This window comes from Bufo bufo, chromosome 8, assembly GCF_905171765.1.
Source record: "Bufo bufo chromosome 8, aBufBuf1.1, whole genome shotgun sequence".
NCBI classification, from domain to species: domain Eukaryota; kingdom Metazoa; phylum Chordata; class Amphibia; order Anura; family Bufonidae; genus Bufo; species Bufo bufo.
The window spans coordinates 1,222,882-1,246,521 of record NC_053396.1 but is presented as its reverse complement, the minus strand read 5'-3'; the positions used below and the strand labels follow the sequence as shown (position 1 = coordinate 1,246,521).

Sequence of the window (23,640 nt, the reverse complement as noted above, 5' to 3'; positions counted from 1 at the left end):
TAGACTGTACACGGCCCGTATACACCGCTCTATACACCTAGTACACAGACTGTACACGGCCCGTATACACCCCTGTATACACCTAGTACATAGACTGTACACGGCCCGTATACACCTAGTACATAGACTGTACACGGCCCGTATACACCGCTCTATACACCTAGTACACAGACTGTACACGGCCCGTATACACCGCTCTATACACCTAGTACATAGACTGTACATGGCCCGTATACACCGCTGTATACACCTAGTACATAGACTGTACACGGCCCGTATACACCTAGTACATAGACTGTACACGGCCCGTATACATCCCTGTATACACCTAGTACATAGACTGTACACGGCCCATATACACCTAGTACATAGACTGTACACGGCCCATATACACCTAGTACATAGACTGTACACGGCCCATATACACCTAGTACACAGACTGTACACGGCCCGTATACACCTAGTACACAGACTGTACACGGCCCATATACACCTAGTACACAGACTGTACACGGCCTGTATACACCTAGTACATAGACTGTACACGGCCCATATACACCTAGTACACAGACTGTACACGGCCCGTATACACCGCTCTATACACCTAGTACACAGACTGTACACGGCCCGTATACACCGCTCTATACACCTAGTACACAGACTGTACACGGCCCGTATACACCGCTCTATACACCTAGTACATAGACTGTACATGGCCCGTATACACCGCTGTATACACCTAGTACATAGACTGTACACGGCCCGTATACACCTAGTACATAGACTGTACACGGCCCGTATACACCGCTGTATACACCTAGTACATAGACTGTACACGGCCCGTATACACCTAGTACATAGACTGTACACGGCCCGTATACACCTAGTACATAGACTGTACACGGCCCGTATACACCTAGTACATAGACTGTACACGGCCTGTATACACCTAGTACATAGACTGTACACGGCCTGTATACACCTAGTACATAGACTGTACACGGCCTGTATACACCTAGTACATAGACTGTACACGGCCCGTATACACCCCTGTATACACCTAGTACATAGACTGTACACGGCCCGTATACACCTAGTACATAGACTGTACACGGCCCGTATACACCTAGTACATAGACTGTACACGGCCCGTATACACCTAGTACATAGACTGTACACGGCCCATATACACCTAGTACATAGACTGTACACGGCCCGTATACACCGCTCTATACACCTAGTACACAGACTGTACACGGCCCGTATACACCGCTCTATACACCTAGTACACAGACTGTACACGGCCCGTATACACCCCTGTATACACCTAGTACATAGACTGTACACGGCCCGTATACACCTAGTACATAGACTGTACACGGCCCGTATACATCCCTGTATACACCTAGTACATAGACTGTACACGGCCCATATACACCTAGTACATAGACTGTACACGGCCCATATACACCTAGTACACAGACTGTACACGGCCTGTATACACCGCTCTATACACCTAGTACACAGACTGTACACGGCCCGTATACACCGCTCTATACACCTAGTACACAGACTGTACACGGCCCGTATACACCGCTCTATACACCTAGTACATAGACTGTACATGGCCCGTATACACCGCTCTATACACCTAGTACATAGACTGTACACGGCCCGTATACACCTAGTACATAGACTGTACACGGCCCGTATACACCTAGTACACAGACTGTACACGGCCCGTATACACCGCTGTATACACCTAGTACATAGACTGTACACGGCCCGTATACACCTAGTACATAGACTGTACACGGCCCGTATACACCTAGTACATAGACTGTACACGGCCCGTATACACCTAGTACATAGACTGTACACGGCCTGTATACACCTAGTACATAGACTGTACACGGCCCGTATACACCTAGTACATAGACTGTACACGGCCTGTATACACCTAGTACATAGACTGTACACGGCCCGTATACACCTAGTACATAGACTGTACACGGCCCGTATACACCTAGTACATAGACTGTACACGGCCTGTATACACCTAGTACATAGACTGTACACGGCCCGTATACACCTAGTACATAGACTGTACACGGCCCGTATACACCGCTGTATACACCTAGTACATAGACTGTACACGGCCCGTATACACCTAGTACATAGACTGTACACGGCCCGTATACACCTAGTACATAGACTGTACACGGCCTGTATACACCTAGTACATAGACTGTACACGGCCCGTATACACCTAGTACATAGACTGTACACGGCCCGTATACACCTAGTACATAGACTGTACACGGCCTGTATACACCTAGTACATAGACTGTACACGGCCTGTATACACCTAGTACATAGACTGTACACGGCCCGTATACACCTAGTACATAGACTGTACACGGCCTGTATACACCTAGTACATAGACTGTACACGGCCCGTATACACCTAGTACATAGACTGTACACGGCCCGTATACACCTAGTACATAGACTGTACACGGCCCGTATACACCTAGTACATAGACTGTACACGGCCTGTATACACCTAGTACATAGACTGTACACGGCCTGTATACACCTAGTACATAGACTGTACACGGCCCGTATACACCTAGTACATAGACTGTACACGGCCTGTATACACCCCTGTATAGACCTAGTACATAGACTGTACACGGCCTGTATACACCGCTGTATACACCTAGTACATAGACTGTACACGGCCTGTATACACCGCTGTATACACCTAGTACATAGACTGTACACGGCCTGTATACACCTAGTACATAGACTGTACACGGCCCGTATACACCCCTGTATAGACCTAGTACATAGACTGTACACGGCCTGTATACACCGCTGTATACACCTAGTACATAGACTGTACACGGCCTGTATACACCTAGTACATAGACTGCACACGGCCCGTATACACCTAGTACATAGACTGCACACGGCCCGTATACACCTAGTACACAGACTGTACACGGCCCGTATACACCTAGTACATAGACTGTACACGGCCTGTATACACCTAGTACATAGACTGTACACGGCCCATATACACCGCTCTATACACCTAGTACACAGACTGTACACGGCCCGTATACACCGCTGTATACACCTTGTACATAGACTGTACACGGCCCGTATACACCTAGTACATAGACTGTACACGGCCTGTATACACCTAGTACACAGACTGTACACCGCTCTATACACCTAGTACACAGACTGTACACGGCCTGTATACACCTAGTACATAGACTGTACACTGCCCGTATACACCTAGTACATAGACTGTACACGGCCTGTATACACCTAGTACACAGACTGTACACCGCTTTATACACCTAGTACACAGACTGTACACCGCTCTATACACCTAGTACATAGACTGTACACCGCTCTATACACCTAGTACATAGACTGTACACGGCCCCTATACACCGCTCTATACACCTAGTACACAGACTGTACACGGCCTGTATACACCTAGTACATAGACTGTACACTGCCCGTATACACCTAGTACATAGACTGTACACGGCCTGTATACACCTAGTACACAGACTGTACACCGCTCTATACACCTAGTACACAGACTGTACACCGCTCTATACACCTAGTACACAGACTGTACACCGCTCTATACACCTAGTACACAGACTGTACACCGCTCTATACACCTAGTACATAGACTGTACACGGCCCCTATACACCGCTCTATACACCTAGTACACAGACTGTACACGGCCTGTATACACCTAGTACATAGACTGTACACTGCCCGTATACACCTAGTACATAGACTGTACACGGCCTGTATACACCTAGTACACAGACTGTACACCGCTCTATACACCTAGTACACAGACTGTACACCGCTCTATACACCTAGTACATAGACTGTACACCGCTCTATACACCTAGTACATAGACTGTACACGGCCCCTATACACCGCTCTATACACCTAGTACACAGACTGTACACGGCCCGTATACACCTAGTACACAGACTGTACACGGCCCCTATACACCGCTCTATACACCTAGTACACAGACTGTACACGGCCCGTATACACCTAGTACACAGACTGTTCTGGTCCTGGCAGTGTGCTCGGCTGTACTGTACTATGTTGTGTGATCTTTCATCATCCTGTGTACACACACTTATCTGATCATCTCCCTCAGGGATCTATTAGTGATGTCTGCCCCTTGTTGGGTGCGTCCCCGGGGGCCGCTGATCTCTGCCTCACATTGTAGCTGCTGGGAGAAGAACTATTCAAGTCCTTGTTGGAGGAAGGGGGATGCCGGCCTCTGATTGGCTGCTGCCGGCCTCTGATTGGCTGCTGCCGGCCTCTGATTGGCTGCTGCCGGCCTCTGATTGGCTGCTGCCCGCTTCCTGTGTTGTGATTTCAAATCCCCCTGCAGCAGATCCTGCGCGGCCGCCTCTGACCGGAGCGGAAACTTTCCGAGTGCTTCCAGCATGACATGAGGAAGTTAGTGGGTGCAATGCTCTGCAGGCTTCCTGCTGTGCTGCAGCTGCTGTGTGCATAGCCTGCATGCTGTCTTCTGCGGTCCCCCTCGCCGCTCGGTTCCTGGAGTCTCGGTCTGGGTTCTCCAGGGTGTCTGGAGGTTCTAGAGCTGCAGGTGACAAGTCCCGGACTATAGTGACGTGTGGGGGAGGGGCAGTAATGCGATAACGCTGCAGAGCATCATCCGCTCATGACACGCTGAGACTTGTAGTTACAAGTAACCCCCACCTTTGTACAGCCGGCACCGCTTATCTCACCCGTGTCCATGTAGATGATTAGTGATCACATGATGGGCAGATGTCACTTCATACATGTGCACCGTCTCCTCCCCACAGTCACACGTGACAGCGCAGAAGGTCAGCAAGGAGCGGCAGCTGGAGATGATGGACGGGCAGTACCGGCAGCTGGAGGGGCGGCTGGACGCCATGTTGTCTCGCATCGCCCAAGAGACCTAGTACATAGACTGTACACGGCCCGTATACACCTAGTACATAGACTGTACACGGCCCGTATACACCTAGTACATAGACTGTACACGGCCTGTATACACCTAGTACATAGACTGTACACGGCCTGTATACACCTAGTACATAGACTGTACACGGCCTGTATACACCTAGTACATAGACTGTACACGGCCCGTATACACCCCTGTATACACCTAGTACATAGACTGTACACGGCCTGTATACACCTAGTACATAGACTGTACACGGCCCGTATACACCTAGTACATAGACTGTACACGGCCCGTATACACCTAGTACATAGACTGTACACGGCCCATATACACCTAGTACATAGACTGTACACGGCCCGTATACACCGCTCTATACACCTAGTACACAGACTGTACACGGCCCGTATACACCGCTCTATACACCTAGTACACAGACTGTACACGGCCCGTATACACCCCTGTATACACCTAGTACATAGACTGTACACGGCCCGTATACACCTAGTACATAGACTGTACACGGCCCGTATACATCCCTGTATACACCTAGTACATAGACTGTACACGGCCCATATACACCTAGTACATAGACTGTACACGGCCCATATACACCTAGTACACAGACTGTACACGGCCTGTATACACCGCTCTATACACCTAGTACACAGACTGTACACGGCCCGTATACACCGCTCTATACACCTAGTACACAGACTGTACACGGCCCGTATACACCGCTCTATACACCTAGTACATAGACTGTACATGGCCCGTATACACCGCTCTATACACCTAGTACATAGACTGTACACGGCCCGTATACACCTAGTACATAGACTGTACACGGCCCGTATACACCTAGTACACAGACTGTACACGGCCCGTATACACCGCTGTATACACCTAGTACATAGACTGTACACGGCCCGTATACACCTAGTACATAGACTGTACACGGCCCGTATACACCTAGTACATAGACTGTACACGGCCTGTATACACCTAGTACATAGACTGTACACGGCCTGTATACACCTAGTACATAGACTGTACACGGCCCGTATACACCTAGTACATAGACTGTACACGGCCTGTATACACCTAGTACATAGACTGTACACGGCCCGTATACACCTAGTACATAGACTGTACACGGCCCGTATACACCTAGTACATAGACTGTACACGGCCTGTATACACCTAGTACATAGACTGTACACGGCCCGTATACACCTAGTACATAGACTGTACACGGCCCGTATACACCGCTGTATACACCTAGTACATAGACTGTACACGGCCCGTATACACCTAGTACATAGACTGTACACGGCCCGTATACACCTAGTACATAGACTGTACACGGCCTGTATACACCTAGTACATAGACTGTACACGGCCCGTATACACCTAGTACATAGACTGTACACGGCCCGTATACACCTAGTACATAGACTGTACACGGCCTGTATACACCTAGTACATAGACTGTACACGGCCTGTATACACCTAGTACATAGACTGTACACGGCCCGTATACACCTAGTACATAGACTGTACACGGCCTGTATACACCTAGTACATAGACTGTACACGGCCCGTATACACCTAGTACATAGACTGTACACGGCCCGTATACACCTAGTACATAGACTGTACACGGCCCGTATACACCTAGTACATAGACTGTACACGGCCTGTATACACCTAGTACATAGACTGTACACGGCCTGTATACACCTAGTACATAGACTGTACACGGCCCGTATACACCTAGTACATAGACTGTACACGGCCCGTATACACCTAGTACATAGACTGTACACGGCCCGTATACACCTAGTACATAGACTGTACACGGCCCGTATACACCTAGTACATAGACTGTACACGGCCCGTATACACCTAGTACATCGACTGTACACGGCCCGTATACACCTAGTACATAGACTGTACACGGCCCGTATACACCTAGTACATAGACTGTACACGGCCCGTATACACCTAGTACATAGACTGTACACGGCCTGTATACACCTAGTACATAGACTGTACACGGCCCGTATACACCTAGTACATAGACTGTACACGGCCTGTATACACCTAGTACATAGACTGTACACGGCCCGTATACACCTAGTACATAGACTGTACACGGCCCGTATACACCTAGTACATAGACTGTACACGGCCCGTATACACCTAGTACATAGACTGTACACGGCCTGTATACACCTAGTACATAGACTGTACACGGCCTGTATACACCTAGTACATAGACTGTACACGGCCCGTATACACCTAGTACATAGACTGTACACGGCCTGTATACACCCCTGTATAGACCTAGTACATAGACTGTACACGGCCTGTATACACCGCTGTATACACCTAGTACATAGACTGTACACGGCCTGTATACACCGCTGTATACACCTAGTACATAGACTGTACACGGCCTGTATACACCTAGTACATAGACTGTACACGGCCCGTATACACCCCTGTATAGACCTAGTACATAGACTGTACACGGCCTGTATACACCGCTGTATACACCTAGTACATAGACTGTACACGGCCTGTATACACCTAGTACATAGACTGCACACGGCCCGTATACACCTAGTACATAGACTGCACACGGCCCGTATACACCTAGTACACAGACTGTACACGGCCCGTATACACCTAGTACATAGACTGTACACGGCCTGTATACACCTAGTACATAGACTGTACACGGCCCATATACACCGCTCTATACACCTAGTACACAGACTGTACACGGCCCGTATACACCGCTGTATACACCTTGTACATAGACTGTACACGGCCCGTATACACCTAGTACATAGACTGTACACGGCCTGTATACACCTAGTACACAGACTGTACACCGCTCTATACACCTAGTACACAGACTGTACACGGCCTGTATACACCTAGTACATAGACTGTACACTGCCCGTATACACCTAGTACATAGACTGTACACGGCCTGTATACACCTAGTACACAGACTGTACACCGCTTTATACACCTAGTACACAGACTGTACACCGCTCTATACACCTAGTACATAGACTGTACACCGCTCTATACACCTAGTACATAGACTGTACACGGCCCCTATACACCGCTCTATACACCTAGTACACAGACTGTACACGGCCTGTATACACCTAGTACATAGACTGTACACTGCCCGTATACACCTAGTACATAGACTGTACACGGCCCGTATACACCTAGTACACAGACTGTACACCGCTCTATACACCTAGTACACAGACTGTACACCGCTCTATACACCTAGTACACAGACTGTACACCGCTCTATACACCTAGTACACAGACTGTACACCGCTCTATACACCTAGTACATAGACTGTACACGGCCCCTATACACCGCTCTATACACCTAGTACACAGACTGTACACGGCCTGTATACACCTAGTACATAGACTGTACACTGCCCGTATACACCTAGTACATAGACTGTACACGGCCTGTATACACCTAGTACACAGACTGTACACCGCTCTATACACCTAGTACACAGACTGTACACCGCTCTATACACCTAGTACATAGACTGTACACCGCTCTATACACCGCTCTATACACCTAGTACACAGACTGTACACGGCCCGTATACACCTAGTACACAGACTGTACACGGCCCCTATACACCGCTCTATACACCTAGTACACAGACTGTACACGGCCCGTATACACCTAGTACACAGACTGTTCTGGTCCTGGCAGTGTGCTCGGCTGTACTGTACTATGTTGTGTGATCTTTCATCATCCTGTGTACACACACTTATCTGATCATCTCCCTCAGGGATCTATTAGTGATGTCTGCCCCTTGTTGGGTGCGTCCCCGGGGGCCGCTGATCTCTGCCTCACATTGTAGCTGCTGGGAGAAGAACTATTCAAGTCCTTGTTGGAGGAAGGGGGATGCCGGCCTCTGATTGGCTGCTGCCGGCCTCTGATTGGCTGCTGCCGGCCTCTGATTGGCTGCTGCCGGCCTCTGATTGGCTGCTGCCCGCTTCCTGTGTTGTGATTTCAAATCCCCCTGCAGCAGATCCTGCGCGGCCGCCTCTGACCGGAGCGGAAACTTTCCGAGTGCTTCCAGCATGACATGAGGAAGTTAGTGGGTGCAATGCTCTGCAGGCTTCCTGCTGTGCTGCAGCTGCTGTGTGCATAGCCTGCATGCTGTCTTCTGCGGTCCCCCTCGCCGCTCGGTTCCTGGAGTCTCGGTCTGGGTTCTCCAGGGTGTCTGGAGGTTCTAGAGCTGCAGGTGACAAGTCCCGGACTATAGTGACGTGTGGGGGAGGGGCAGTAATGCGATAACGCTGCAGAGCATCATCCGCTCATGACACGCTGAGACTTGTAGTTACAAGTAACCCCCACCTTTGTACAGCCGGCACCGCTTATCTCACCCGTGTCCATGTAGATGATTAGTGATCACATGATGGGCAGATGTCACTTCATACATGTGCACCGTCTCCTCCCCACAGTCACACGTGACAGCGCAGAAGGTCAGCAAGGAGCGGCAGCTGGAGATGATGGACGGGCAGTACCGGCAGCTGGAGGGGCGGCTGGACGCCATGTTGTCTCGCATCGCCCAAGAGACCGAGGAGATCAAGGACCTGGAGCAGCAGCTCACCGAAGGTTTGTGGGAGGATAGGCGGCGTTCTCAGAGATGGCACCGCTGATCTCTAGTGATGGACAGGCTGCATTCTCAGTGATGTCACCGCTGATCTCTAGTGATGGCCAGGCTGCATTCTCAGTGATGTCACCGCTGATCTCTAGTGATGGACAGGCGGTATTCTCAGTGATGTCACCGCTGATCTCTAGTGATGGACAGGCGGTATTCTCAGTGATGTCACCGCTGATCTCTAGTGATGGACAGGCTGCATTCTCAGTGATGTCACCGCTGATCTCTAGTGATGGATAGGCGGTATTCTCAGAGATGGCGGCGTTCTCAGTGATGTCACCGCTGATCTCTAGTGATGGACAGGCGGTATTCTCAGTGATGTCACCGCTGATCTCTAGTGATGGACAGGCGGTATTCTCAGTGATGTCACCGCTGATCTCTAGTGATGGACAGGCTGCATTCTCAGTGATGGCACCGCTGATCTCTAGTGATGGATAGGCGGCATTCTCAGTGATGTCACCGCTGATCTCTAGTGATGGACAGGCGGTATTCTCAGTGATGTCACCGCTGATCTCTAGTGATGGATAGGCGGTATTCTCAGTGATGTCACCGCTGATCTCTAGTGATGGATAGGCAGCATTCTCAGTGATGTCACCGCTGATCTCTAGTGATGGATAGGCTGCATTCTCAGTGATGGCACCGCTGATCTCTAGTGATGGACAGGCTGCATTCTCAGTGATGTCACCACTGATCTCTAGTGATGGATAGGCGGCATTCTCAGTGATGTCACCGCTGATCTCTAGTGATGGACAGGCGGTATTCTCAGTGATGTCACCGCTGATCTCTAGTGATGGATAGGCGGTATTCTCAGTGATGTCACCGCTGATCTCTAGTGATGGATAGGCAGCATTCTCAGTGATGTCACCGCTGATCTCTAGTGATGGACAGGCTGCATTCTCAGTGATGGCACCGCTGATCTCTAGTGATGGATAGGCTGCATTCTCAGAGATGGCACCGCTGATCTCTAGTGATGGACAGACGGCGTTCTCAGAGATGGCACCGCTGATCTCTAGTGATGGATAGGCGGCATTCTCAGTGATGGCACCGCTGATCTCTAGTGATGGACAGGCGGCGTTCTCAGAGATGGCACCGCTGATCTCTAGTGATGGACAGGCTGCATTCTCAGTGATGGCACCGCTGATCTCTAGTGATGGATAGGCGGCATTCTCAGAGATGGCGGCGTTCTCAGTGATGGCACCGCTGATCTCTAGTGATGGATAGGCGGCATTCTCAGTGATGTCACTGCTGATCTCTAGTGAATGGATAGGCGGCGTTCTCAGAGATGGCACCACTGATCTCTAGTGATGGATAGGCAGTATTCTCAGTGATGTCACCGCTGATCTCTAGTGATGGATAGGCTACATTCTCAGTGATGTCACCGCTGATCTCTAGTGATGGACAGGCGGTATTCTCAGTGATGGCACCGCTGATCTCTAGTGATGGACAGGCTGCATTCTCAGAGATGGCACCGCTGATCTCTAGTGATGGACAGGCTGCATTCTCAGTGATGTCACCGCTGGTCTCTAGTGAATAGATAAGCGGCGTTCTCAGTGATGTCACCGCTGGTCTCTAGTGAATGGATAGGCAGCATTCTCTGTGAGGTCACCGCTGATCTCTAGTGATGGATAGGCTGCATTCTCAGTGATGTCACCGCTGATCTCTAGTGAATGGCCAGGCTGTATTCTCAGTGATGTCACCTCTGATCTCTAGTGATCGATAGGCTACATTCTCAGTGATGTCACCGCTGATCTCTAGTGATGGACAGGCGGTATTCTCAGTGATGGCACCGCTGATCTCTAGTTATGGACAGGCTGCATTCTCAGTGATGTCACCGCTGGTCTCTAGTGAATAGATAAGCGGCGTTCTCAGTGATGTCACCGCTGATCTCTAGTGATGGATAGGCAGCATTCTCAGTGAGGTCACCGCTGATCTCTAGTGATGGATAGGATGCATTCTCAGTGATGTCACCGCTGATCTCTAGTGAGCAGATAGGCTGCATTCTCAGTGATGGCACCGCTGATCTCTTGTGTATGGATAGGCTGCATTCTCAGTGATGTCACCGCTGATCTCTAGTGAATGGCCAGGCTGTATTCTCAGTGATGTCACCGCTGATCTCTAGTGTATGGATAGGCTGCATTCTCAGTGATGTCACCGCTGATCTCTAGTGATGGATAGGCTGCATTCTCAGTGGTATCACCGCTGATCTCTATTGATGGATAGGTGGCATTCTCAGTGATGTCACCGCTGATCTCTAGTGATGGATGGGCTGTATTCTCAGTGATGTCACCGCTGATCTCTAGTGATGGATAGGCGGCATTCTCAGTGATGTCACCGCTGATCTCTAGTGATGGATAGGCTGCATTCTCAGTGATGTCACCGCTGATCTCTAGTGAATGGCCAGGCTGCATTCTCAGTGATGTCACCGCTGATCTCTAGTGATGGATAGGCGGCATTCTCAGTGATGTCACCGCTGATCTCTAGTGATGGATAGGCTGCATTCTCAGTGATGTCACCGCTGATCTCTATTGATGTATAGGCTGCATTCTCAGTGATGTCACCGCTGATCTCTAGTGATGGATAGGCGGCATTCTCAGTGATGTCACCGCTGATCTCTAGTGATGGATAGGCTGCATTCTCAGTGATGTCACCGCTGATCTCTAGTGATGGATAGGCTGCATTCTCAGTGGTATCACCGCTGATCTCTAGTGATGGATAGGCTGCATTCTCAGTGATGTCACCGCTGATCTCTAGTGAATGGCCAGGCTGTATTCTCAGTGATGTCACTGCTGATCTCTAGTGATGGATAGGCGGCATTCTCAGTGATGTCACCGTTGATCTCTAGTGATGGATAGGCGGCATTCTCAGTGATGTCACCGCTGATCTCTAGTGATGGATAGGCGGCATTCTCAGTGATGTCACCGCTGATCTCTAGTGATGGATAGGCGGCATTCTCAGTGATGGCACCGCTGATCTCTAGTGATGGATAGGCGGCATTCTCAGTGATGTCACCGCTGATCTCTATTGATGTATAGGCTGCATTCTCAGTGATGTCACCGCTGATCTCTAGTGATGGATAGGCGGCATTCTCAGTGATGTCACCGCTGATCTCTATTGATGTATAGGCTGCATTCTCAGTGATGTCACCGCTGATCTCTAGTGATGGATAGGCTGCATTCTCAGCGATGTCACCGCTGATCTCTAGTGATGGATAGGCGGCATTCTCAGTGATGTCACCGCTGATCTCTGGTGAATAGATAAGCGGCGTTCTCACTGATGTCACCACTGATCTCTGGTGAATAGATAAGCGGCGTGATGTGGATGTGAGCGGTATCCGCCGCTGCTCTTAATGCTCCTGCACTATTATAACTCGTCTTTCTCCCGGTAAAGGTCAGATTGCTGCTAACGAGGCCCTGAAGAGGGATCTGGAGGGCATCATTTCGGGGCTGCAGGAGTACCTGGAGAGCGTGAAGGGCCAGGCGCGGCGGGCTCATGACCAGTGCCGGGAGCTGCAGGCGGAGCGGGAGCTGCTGCTTCAGCGGCTGGAGGAGATGGAGGAGGAGCGGGAGCGGCTGGAGGCTGTGGCGCAGGAGGCTGACCTCATGAGGAAGGTATAGATCTCTGGCTAAGAACCCGTCCTGACGCCTCACAGCTGAGGCTTTGTCACAGTGTGCAGTCCAGACTGACACATTGTAACAAACAATCAGACAGCACAGAGATTGTGCTGCTGCTGCCTTCGCTCCACACAAACCCTTCTACTCTGAGGGGAGTAGGTGTCGGTACCCCTACAGGACCCCCAGCAAGTAATGGGGTCTCCGTGTCCCCCCGCTCCAGGACGTGCGGCTGTCCCCACTCCCATGAAGATGGCTGTGCATGTCCCTGACCACCTCATCTACTCCCTCCTGGAGAGCCACCCGGGGGTCGCAGAGATGGCTGCACACTTACCTGTCCCTGCAAACGTCATGGGGTTGTGCACCCCTGGTCTACACTGACAGCTAGCAGAGGTTGTGATGCTGGAAGGCACTGGGGCAGCAGACGGTGCTCTTGTGACCTCAGGGACCGTGTATTTTGTGACCCTCGTAGTGACTTGCAGTTGGTGCTGACCGTGTCATTGCAGGAAATTGAAGAATTGGAGCGCGGTCTGCAGGAGCAGCAGGAAGTGAACGAGGCGCTGCAGCAGGCGCAGGGAGACCTCCGCACCCATGAGGCTCAGATGGAGGCCGGCGAGGCTATGATCTCCCAGCTGAGGCAGGAGCTGGAGCAGCGGAAACAGCAGCAGCAAGTAAGCAGAGGAGGCTAGGGGCGAGGCACAGAGGCACCGGGTGGCAGTGCCTCATCGGTGTCATCTCATTACAGGCCGAGAGTTCTGCATGGAAAGCCGAGCTGGAGCGAGAGCGCCGGGCCCTGGAGAACGCGCTGACCAAAGCCCATGTCCTACAGGAGCAGGACAAGGACCACAAAAAGCTTCTGGCCCAAGTCAGGCAGCTGCAGGTAAAGCACTTCACTGTCCTCCACAGCAGGGCCCCAGGACCCATAACCCAACCACCCTCCCTCTGGTGCCCTCACTGCCCTCCACAGCGGGACCCCAGGACCCATAACCCAACCAACCTCCCTCTGGTGCCCTCACTGCCCTCCACAGCGGGACCCATAACCCAACCACCCTCCCTCTGGTGCCCTCACTGCCCTCCACAGCGGGACCCTAGGACCCATAACCCAACCACCCTCCCTCTGGTGCCCTCACTGCCCTCCACAGCGGGACCCATAACCCAACCACCCTCCCTCTGGTGCCCTCACTGCCCTCCACAGCGGGACCCATAACCCAACCACCCTCCCTCTGGTGCCCTCACTGCCCTCCACAGCGGGACCCATAACCCAACCACCCTCCCTCTGGTGCCCTCACTGCCCTCCACAGCGGGACCCTAGGACCCATAACCCAAGTGCCCTCACTGCCCTCCACAGCGGGACCCCAGGACCCATAACCCAACCACCCTCCCTCTGGTGCCCTCACTGCCCACTACAGGCTCGGAACAGGGGGTGTCACCGCTGACCCAGGTTACCCCCGGTGCCCTCACTGTCCTCCACAGCGGGACCCATAACCCAACCACCCTCCCTCTGGTGCCCTCACTGCCCTCCACAGCGGGACCCCAGGACCCATAACCCAACCACCCTCCCTCTGGTGCCCTCACTGCCCTCTACAGACTCGGAACAGGGGGTGTCACCGCTGACCCCAGGTTACCCCCGGTGCCCTCACTGTCCTCCACAGCGGGACCCATAACCCAACCACCCTCCCTCTGGTGCCCTCACTGCCCTCCAGAGGCTCGAAACAGGGGGTGCCACCACTGATCCAGGTTACCCCCGGTGCCCTCACTGTCCTCCACAGGCTCGGAACAGGGGGTGTCACCGCTGACCCAGGTTACCCCCGGTGCCCTCACTGTCCTCCACAGCGGGACCCCAGGACCCATAACCCAACCACCCTCCCTCTGGTGCCCTCACTGCCCTCCAGAGGCTCGGAACAGGGGGTGCCACCGCTGATCCAGGTTACCCTCTGGTGCCCTCACTGTCCTCCACAGCGGGACCCCAGGACCCATAACCCAACCACCCTCCCTCTGGTGCCCTCACTGCCCTCCACAGCCTCAGAATGGGACCCCAGGCACCCCCCCTTCCCCTCCCAATGCCATCCCTTTCCTCCACAACCCCAGAGTGGGACCCCAGGAGCTCTCCCAATGACATCACTGTCCTCCACGGTCACAGAACAGGACCCCCTAGTGCCACCCTTGTTCTTCGCAGCCCCAGAGTGGGACCCTAGGACCACCCTCCGCCTAGACGTGCCATCACTGTCCTCCACGGTCACAGAACAGGCCCCCCCAGTGCAATCACTGTCCGCAACACAGCAATGGAGTGGGACCCACATATAATCTCCATATAGGACGGAGTGCAGCTCTGGAGTATAATGCAGACTGGCACAGTGATGCCCATCCTCAGCACGCATGTGTTGTCAGTGGGGAGAGGAGCGAATGCCCGGGGAGAACCAAACGATCACATAAAAGCAATTCAGTTAGCCCGATCCTTCTCTCCTGACAGATGGGCGCTCCCCTTACACGTTAGATTGGCGTTGGGTCCCGACAATGCAATAATTGGGGCCACGTACTGACCGGGGGTGGGGGCTGCGCCTACTCTAGGGCACTCCTGCACCTTGGACATTTCCCTGATTTCTCCTCAGAAAGACAACGAGTCCTTGAAGGCGCAGCTCAGTCATGCTGTCGACAACTTGGTGCCTCCAGAGCAGATCTCCGCCCGGGTGTCAGAGCTGAAGAGGAAACTGCACACAGGAGTGGGGGAAATCCGGTACGTTCATGTAATAGTGCGCAAGGGGTTAATTCGTACACAGCGGCTGCCCGACTAATCACTGTGTATATGCTGGAACGGAGCAGGAACTGCAGGGGCAGAATGAGTTAAAAATTAAAAAAAAATAACTTCTCCCGCCAGTCTCTGGACTTCCTGGTACCTTTCAAATCAGGAGGCATGATCACTGACCTCGGCCGTCCCCACAGCGGTCCTGTATACAGGGACCAGGAAGTCGGAGAATCGGGAGGCATCAAACCACGCGCCGCCCCTGCCCCCGGGACCGCGCGCCGCCCCTGACCCCGGGACCGCGCGCCGCCCCTGACCCCGGGACCGCGCGCCGCCCCTGACCCCGGGACCGCGCGCCGCCCCTGACCCCGGGACCGCGCGCCGCCCCTGACCCCGGGACCGCGCGCCGCCCCTGACCCGACGGTTGCTTTCCTGTAGTGTACACACCTCTGCTGTGCCGGTGATCGTGCTGCTCTGGATGCAGCAGTGGGGGGGGCAGTGATGTATCAAGCTGATTTACATGTGGACACGTATGTATATTCAGTGTTGACCCTGTGTCTGATGCGCGCTGGTCCTGGAACCACATTTGCCTCTGTTTAGGTGCTTGGGTCCCTCTGATGTTCTGGGCCAGAACCTCGCAGAGCTGCAGCAGCAGATCAATCAGATCCTGGCCAAGTCAGAAGACGAGAAGAGCGAGGCGCAGGAGAGGCTGAGGCAGCTGCAGGAGGAGGTGACTGCACTGCAGGAGCGCGCTCTCCAGGCTCCTGGCGAGTATAAGAGGGCGTGCAATAAGGCGGCTGAGGCACGGGTGAGGACATTATGATGGTGGATATCAATGTTCCAGATGGGAATAACCCTGTAGGCCTCATACACACAACTGTATGTATTTTGCGGTCCGCAAAAAATACGGGTGACGTCCATGCGCATTCTGTATTTTGCGGAACATCTGGCCCCGATGGAACAGTCCTATCCTTGTCCGTAATGCGGACAATAATAGGACATGTTCTATTTCTTTGCGGAACAGAAATATGGGCATACGGAATTGGAATGCACATGGATTAACTTCTGTATTTTTTGTGGACCCATTGAAATCAATAGTTCGGCATACGGTCTGCAAAAAAAACGGAACAGACGCAGAAAGAAAATACGTTCGGGTGCATGAGCCCTTCATGAGTGAAGAAATTGAGAACATCTTGTCTTCTTCCCTGCAGATCCAACAAGAGAAGCGACAGAACGAGGCCAAAGTGCGTGAGCTGGAGCGGGAGGTGCGGCAGCTGAAGGAGAAGCTGAAGACCATGGAGGAGATCCAAGGCCTGGCTGACCAGCAGCTGCTGGAGGCTGAGGAGGAGCGGGAGAGGCTGCTGGCAGAGCTGAATGACCTGGAGGCCGAGGTGAAGCGAACACCACTGTATACAGCAGAGCGTGCCCACAGTATCCTGTGTACACTGCAGAGCGTGCCCACAGTATCCTGTGTACACAGCAGAGCATGCCCACAGTATCCTGTGTACACTGCAGAGCATGCCCACAGTATCCTGTGTACACAGCAGAGCATGCCCACGTTATCCTGTGTACACTGCAGAGCGTGCCCGCACTGTCCCCGTACACACAGCAGAGCGTGCCCGCGCTGTCCCCGTACACACAGCAGAGCGTGCCCGCGCTGTCCCCGTACACACAGCAGAGCGTGCCCGCGCTGTCCCCGTACACACAGCAGAGCGTGCCCGCGCTGTCCCCGTACACACAGCAGAGCGTGCCCGCGCTGTCCCCGTACACACAGCAGAGCGTGCCCGCGCTGTCCCCGTACACACAGCAGAGCGTGCCCGCGCTGTCCCCGTACACACAGCAGAGCGTGCCCGCGCTGTCCCCGTACACACAGCAGAGCGCGCCCGCGCTGTCCCCGTACACACAGCAGAGCGCGCCCGCTCTGTCCCCGTACACACAGCAGAGCGCGCCCGCGCTGTCCCCGTACACACAGCAGAGCGCGCCCGCGCTGTCCCCGTACACACAGCAGAGCGCGCCCGCGCTGTCCCCGTACACACAGAAGAACGCGCCCGCGCTGTCCCCGTACACACAGCAGAGCGCGCCCGCGCTGTCCCCGTACACACAGCAGAGCGCGCCCGCGCTGTCCCCGTACACACAGCAGAGCGCGCCCGCGCTGTCCCCGTACACACAGCAGAGCGCGCCCGCGCTGTCCACTTACACACAGCAGAGCGCGCCCGCGCTGTCCCCGTACACACAGCAGAGCGCGCCCGCGCTGTCCCCGTACACACAGCAGAGCGCGCCCGCGCTGTCCCCGTACACACAGCAGAGCGCGCCCCCCCTGTGCTGACATCTTCTGCTTTGTAGAAGAAGATGGAGGACTCCCAGGCGCAGGACGAGCTGTCTGGACTGGACCATGAGCTGAAGCATCTGAAGAGGGCTGTGGCCATGTCCGACAAGATGGCCGCCTCAGAACTGACCAGCACCAAAGACCAGTTGCGATCCCTGCAAGGCACCGTTCTCCAGATCAACCGAGAGCGGGCCAAGGTATGATGGATACTGATGAAACACTGGGGGCCACAGCAGACTGCCTGGGGCCCCATGAAAGCTCTTAGGGGGGGTTTCCGTTAATAAAATATTGATGACCTATCCTCAAGCTAGGTTATCTGTACCAGAGTGGTGGAGATCCAACTTCTGGCACCACCACTGATTGGAGCCTGAGGAAGCTGCGGCGAATCGGTGAGCACTGCAGCCCCCTCACAGCGCCATCCGTTATATAGTGGCTGTGCTTGGTATTGCAGCCTGAATTGAATAGGATTGTGTCGCTCAAAGGACATGTGACTGATGAATATGACATCACTGGCCGAGGAAGAGGCTGCTGCGCTCCCCCGTGTACTGCGGCCCCTTCAGACCGCTGATCGGTGGGGTGCTGGGATCGGACCACCTCTGATCCTCAGGATGGCTCATCTATATTGAGATCTTGTAAAACCCCTTTAAGGGGAATTCACAGGATATGTCCTAAATATCCAAAAGGCTGCGAGTCTGACACGCTCAAGAACGGGGCCCCATCTGATGCCAGCAGGAATGGAGAGCTCCCATCTCAGGCCGGGGCCCCTGAAAGCTCCCATCTCAGGCTGGGGCCCCTGAAGGCTCCCATCTCAGCCCGGGGCCCCTGAAGGCTCCCATCTCAGGCCGGGGCCCCTGAAGGCTCCCATCTCAGGCTGGGGCCCCTGAAGGCTCCCATCTCAGGCCGGGGCCCCTGAAGGCTCCCATCTCAGGCCGGGGCCCCTGAAAGCTCCCATCTCAGGCCGGGGCCCCTGAAGGCTCCCATCTCAGGCCGGGGCCCCTGAAGGCTCCCATCTCAGGCCGGGGCCCCTGAAGGCTCCCATCTCAGGCCGGGGCCCCTGAAGGCTCCCATCTCAGGCCGGGGCCCCTGAAGGCTCCCATCTCAGGCCGGGGCCCCTGAAGGCTCCCATCTCAGGCCGGGGCCCCTGAAGGCTCCCATCTCAGGCCGGGGCCCCTGAAGGCTCCCATCTCAGGCCGGGGCCCCTGAAGGCTCCCATCTCAGGCCGGGACCCCTGAAAGCTCCCATCTCAGGCCGGGGCCCCTGAAGGCTCCCATCTCAGGCCGGGGCCCCTGAAGGCTCCCATCTTAGGCCGGGGCCCCTGAAAGCTCCCATCTTAGGCCGGGGCCCCTGAAAGCTCCCATCTCAAACGGGGTAATGATGGTTTTCTGAACTGTTTTGTGTAGGAGATGCAGGAGGCTGAGGACTACTACTCCCAGGCTGCCCGGGCGGCTCGAGGCCTTGCTAAAGCTGAGGCAGAGATAGATCTTCTCCAGGAACTGCTCCATGACCGGGAGAGACAGGTACCATCTGATAGGGCCACATGACCAACATGGTGCCCTGTCTGTTCCATGGGCAGCTGATCACAGCTCTTCTCTCGTCACAGTTGCAGGAGGAGCTACAGATCGCCGACCCCGGGCCCTCCGCAATCGCCTCCCAGCAGCTGGAGATCGACCGACTGAATAATGTTCTGCGACAACAACGGGCGGAGATGGAACGACTGCGACACCTGCTGGAGCACGCCCGAGCCGGTGAGACATGAGCACGCCCGAGCCGTCTGTAATGGGCTTAATGAATGGAGGCGTCTTGTAACCTTCCTCCTCCTGTGTCTTGTAGATAACGCTGAGGAGATGGAGAATCTGCTGATGGAAGTTCAGGAGCTCAGACGAGCGCTTGGTCATCACAGCGACCACCTCAGCAGCGCGGCCGCGCCGTATCGGAGGAAAGGCTACTGGTACTACCTGCCGGCCTCCTCCACAGTGAGTGCACAGGGTCACTGGACGGACGGCCCTGAGTCGTACCGACGGACGGACGGCCCTGAGTCGTACCGACGGACGGACGGACGGCCCTGAGTTGTACGGACGGACGGCCCTGAGTTGTACCGACGGACGGACGGACGGCCCTGAGTTGTACCGACGGACGGACGGACGGCCCTGAGTTGTACCGACGGACGGACGGCCCTGAGTTGTACCGACGGACGGCCCTGAGTTGTACGGACGGACGGCCCTGAGTTGTACCGACGGACGGACGGCCCTGAGTTGTACCGACGGACGGACGGACGGCCCTGAGTTGTACGGACGGACGGCCCTGAGTTGTACGGACGGACGGACGGCCCTGAGTTGTACCGACGGACGGACGGACGGCCCTGAGTTGTACGGACGGACGGACGGACGGCCCTGAGTTGTACCGACGGACGGACGGACGGCCCTGAGTTGTACCGACGGACGGACGGCCCTGAGTTGTACGGACGGACGGACGGCCCTGAGTTGTACCGACGGACGGCCCTGAGTTGTACCGACGGACGGACGGCCCTGAGTTGTACCGACGGACGGACGGACGGCCCTGAGTTGTACGGACGGACGGCCCTGAGTTGTACCGACGGACGGACGGCCCTGAGTTGTACGGACGGACGGCCCTGAGTTGTACGGACGGACGGCCCTGAGTTGTACGGACGGACGGCCCTGAGTTGTACGGACGGACGGCCCTGAGTTGTACGGACGGACGGACGGCCCTGAGTTGTACGGACGGACGGACGGACGGCCCTGAGTTGTACCGACGGACGGACGGCCCTGAGTTGTACCGACGGACGGACGGCCCTGAGTTGTACCGACGGACGGACGGACGGACGGCCCTGAGTTGTACCGACGGACGGACGGACGGCCCTGAGATGTACCGACGGACGGACGGACCTGAGTTGTACCGACGGACGGACGGACGGACGGCCCTGAGTTGTACCGACGGACGGACGGACGGCCCTGAGTTGTACCGACGGACGGACGGCCCTGAGTTGTACCGACGGACGGACGGCCCTGAGTTGTACCGACGGACGGACGGCCCTGAGTTGTACCGACGGACGGACGGCCCTGAGTTGTACCGACGGACGGACGGCCCTGAGTTGTACCGACGGACGGACGGCCCTGAGTTGTACCGACGGACGGACGGCCCTGAGTTGTACCGACGGACGGACGGCCCTGAGTTGTACCGACGGACGGACGGCCCTGAGTTGTACCGACGGACGGACGGCCCTGAGTTGTACCGACGGACGGACGGCCCTGAGTTGTACCGACGGACGGACGGCCCTGAGTTGTACCGACGGACGGACGGCCCTGAGTTGTACCGACGGACGGACGGCCCTGAGTTGTACCGACGGACGGACGGACGGCCCTGAGTTGTACCGACGGACGGACGGACGGCCCTGAGTTGTACCGACGGACGGACGGACGGCCCTGAGTTGTACCGACGGACGGACGGCCCTGAGTTGTACCGACGGACGGACGGCCCTGAGTTGTACCGACGGACGGACGGCCCTGAGTTGTACCGACGGACGGACGGACGGCCCTGAGTTGTACCGACGGACGGACGGACCTGAGTTGTACCGACGGACGGACGGACCTGAGTTGTACCGACGGACGGACGGACGGCCCTGAGTTGTACCGACGGACGGACGGACGGACCCGAGTCGTACCGACGGACGGACGGACGGACCCGAGTCGTACCGACGGACGGACGGACGGACCCGAGTCGTACCGACGGACGGACGGACCCGAGTCGTACCGACGGACGGACGGCCCCGAGTCGTACCGACGGACGGACGGCCCCGAGTCGTACCGACGGACGGACGGCCCCGAGTCGTACCGACGGACGGACGGACGGCCCCGAGTCGTACCGACGGACGGACGGACGGCCCCGAGTCGTACCGACGGACGGACGGACGGCCCCGAGTCGTACCGACGGACGGACGGACGGCCCCGAGTCGTACCGACGGACGGACGGACGGCCCCGAGTCGTACCGACGGACGGACGGACGGCCCCGAGTCGTACCGACGGACGGACGGACGGCCCCGAGTCGTACCGACGGACGGACGGACGGCCCCGAGTCGTACCGACGGACGGACGGACGGCCCCGAGTCGTACCGACGGACGGACGGACGGCCCCGAGTCGTACCGACGGACGGCCCCGAGTCGTACCGACGGACGGACCCGAGTCGTACCGACGGACGGACCCGAGTCGTACCGACGGACGGCACCACGTGCTGATGGATGGGCAGACAGCCCCACACTCTGCTAACAGACGGACGGACGGCATTTGCAGCCTTCCTCTTGTAGATTTTCAGTTTCCTGGTTTCTCGTTGGCAGAACTCCGCCCGCGATTCTCTCAGCACAAAAGACTCCGGGGTCGGCTTACATTGTCCGATGACCTCCTCACCGGATAAGCGGCACAGCTGTCACCACATGAAGTCAGCGGCCGGGCACTGGGTATTTTCACCACTGCGTCCTGCCGGCGCCCGTTGTCACAGGGGTGAGCTCCGCTGTCATTCTGTCTTCTCCATGGCAAGGTCTCCTGGCCACGGACTCATTCAGGCGATGCTTCTCTCCGCAGATGACGAGGATGACGCCAATGTGCCGCCCTCTTGCCGCTTTCTACCCCCTCCAGGCTCTGTTATTTACACGGTATTCCCAGACGGTACCCCCGTCCCACAAGGCACTGTTGTCTATGGCCCACCACCATCCTCCGAGGGCAGACCACTGGCTCCAGGGACGGTCATTTACGGACCCCCACCTATTGGCTCCCAGATCGTGTTTGGACCTCCCCCACCACAGTTCACCATTCCCATTGTCCCAGTGGGCGTCCTCCACTGCAACGTGTCTTCCCACCACGATCTGGTAGGTGCGGTGTGTGAGCGTGCCCCCAAAGTCTCCTCCATCCCTGCCCCAGAGGCGCTCTCAGCTGCTGAGGATGATGGGGGTTGGCCCGCAGTTTTTCATGTGGTTCTAGTGTCAGACCCCCCCTCATCATTAGTATAGAGCCCGCCGGGGATGATGGGGGTTGTATTCCTTCATCTTGTAGGGCTCAGGGTGAGAAGCTCTGGGGTCACCTAATAAACCTGGCTGAGGCGTGAGGTGCTCGCTGACCTCGTGTGACCTGTCAGCCATGTCCTTGTATCCACATCATGTGCCTCGTGCCTCGGTTCTTCCAGGGCTACCTCATTTATCATTCTCTCA

General features: G+C 55.4%; 1 protein-coding gene across 1 annotated transcript in view; it reads left to right on the top strand.

The window, feature by feature from the left end:
* The window catches only part of CNTRL (centriolin), a 109,808-nt gene that overhangs the window by 37,234 nt on the left and 48,934 nt on the right, over positions 1-23,640 (top strand). Inside the window, 13 exon segments of the mRNA XM_040406034.1 lie at positions 9,550-9,703; positions 13,137-13,357; positions 13,864-14,028; positions 14,103-14,237; positions 15,967-16,091; positions 16,698-16,905; positions 17,309-17,488; positions 18,441-18,620; positions 19,824-19,940; positions 20,024-20,168; positions 20,254-20,396; positions 22,774-22,936; positions 23,018-23,301. Coding sequence (XP_040261968.1) covers positions 9,550-9,703; positions 13,137-13,357; positions 13,864-14,028; positions 14,103-14,237; positions 15,967-16,091; positions 16,698-16,905; positions 17,309-17,488; positions 18,441-18,620; positions 19,824-19,940; positions 20,024-20,168; positions 20,254-20,396; positions 22,774-22,936; positions 23,018-23,301 — 2,220 coding nt within the window.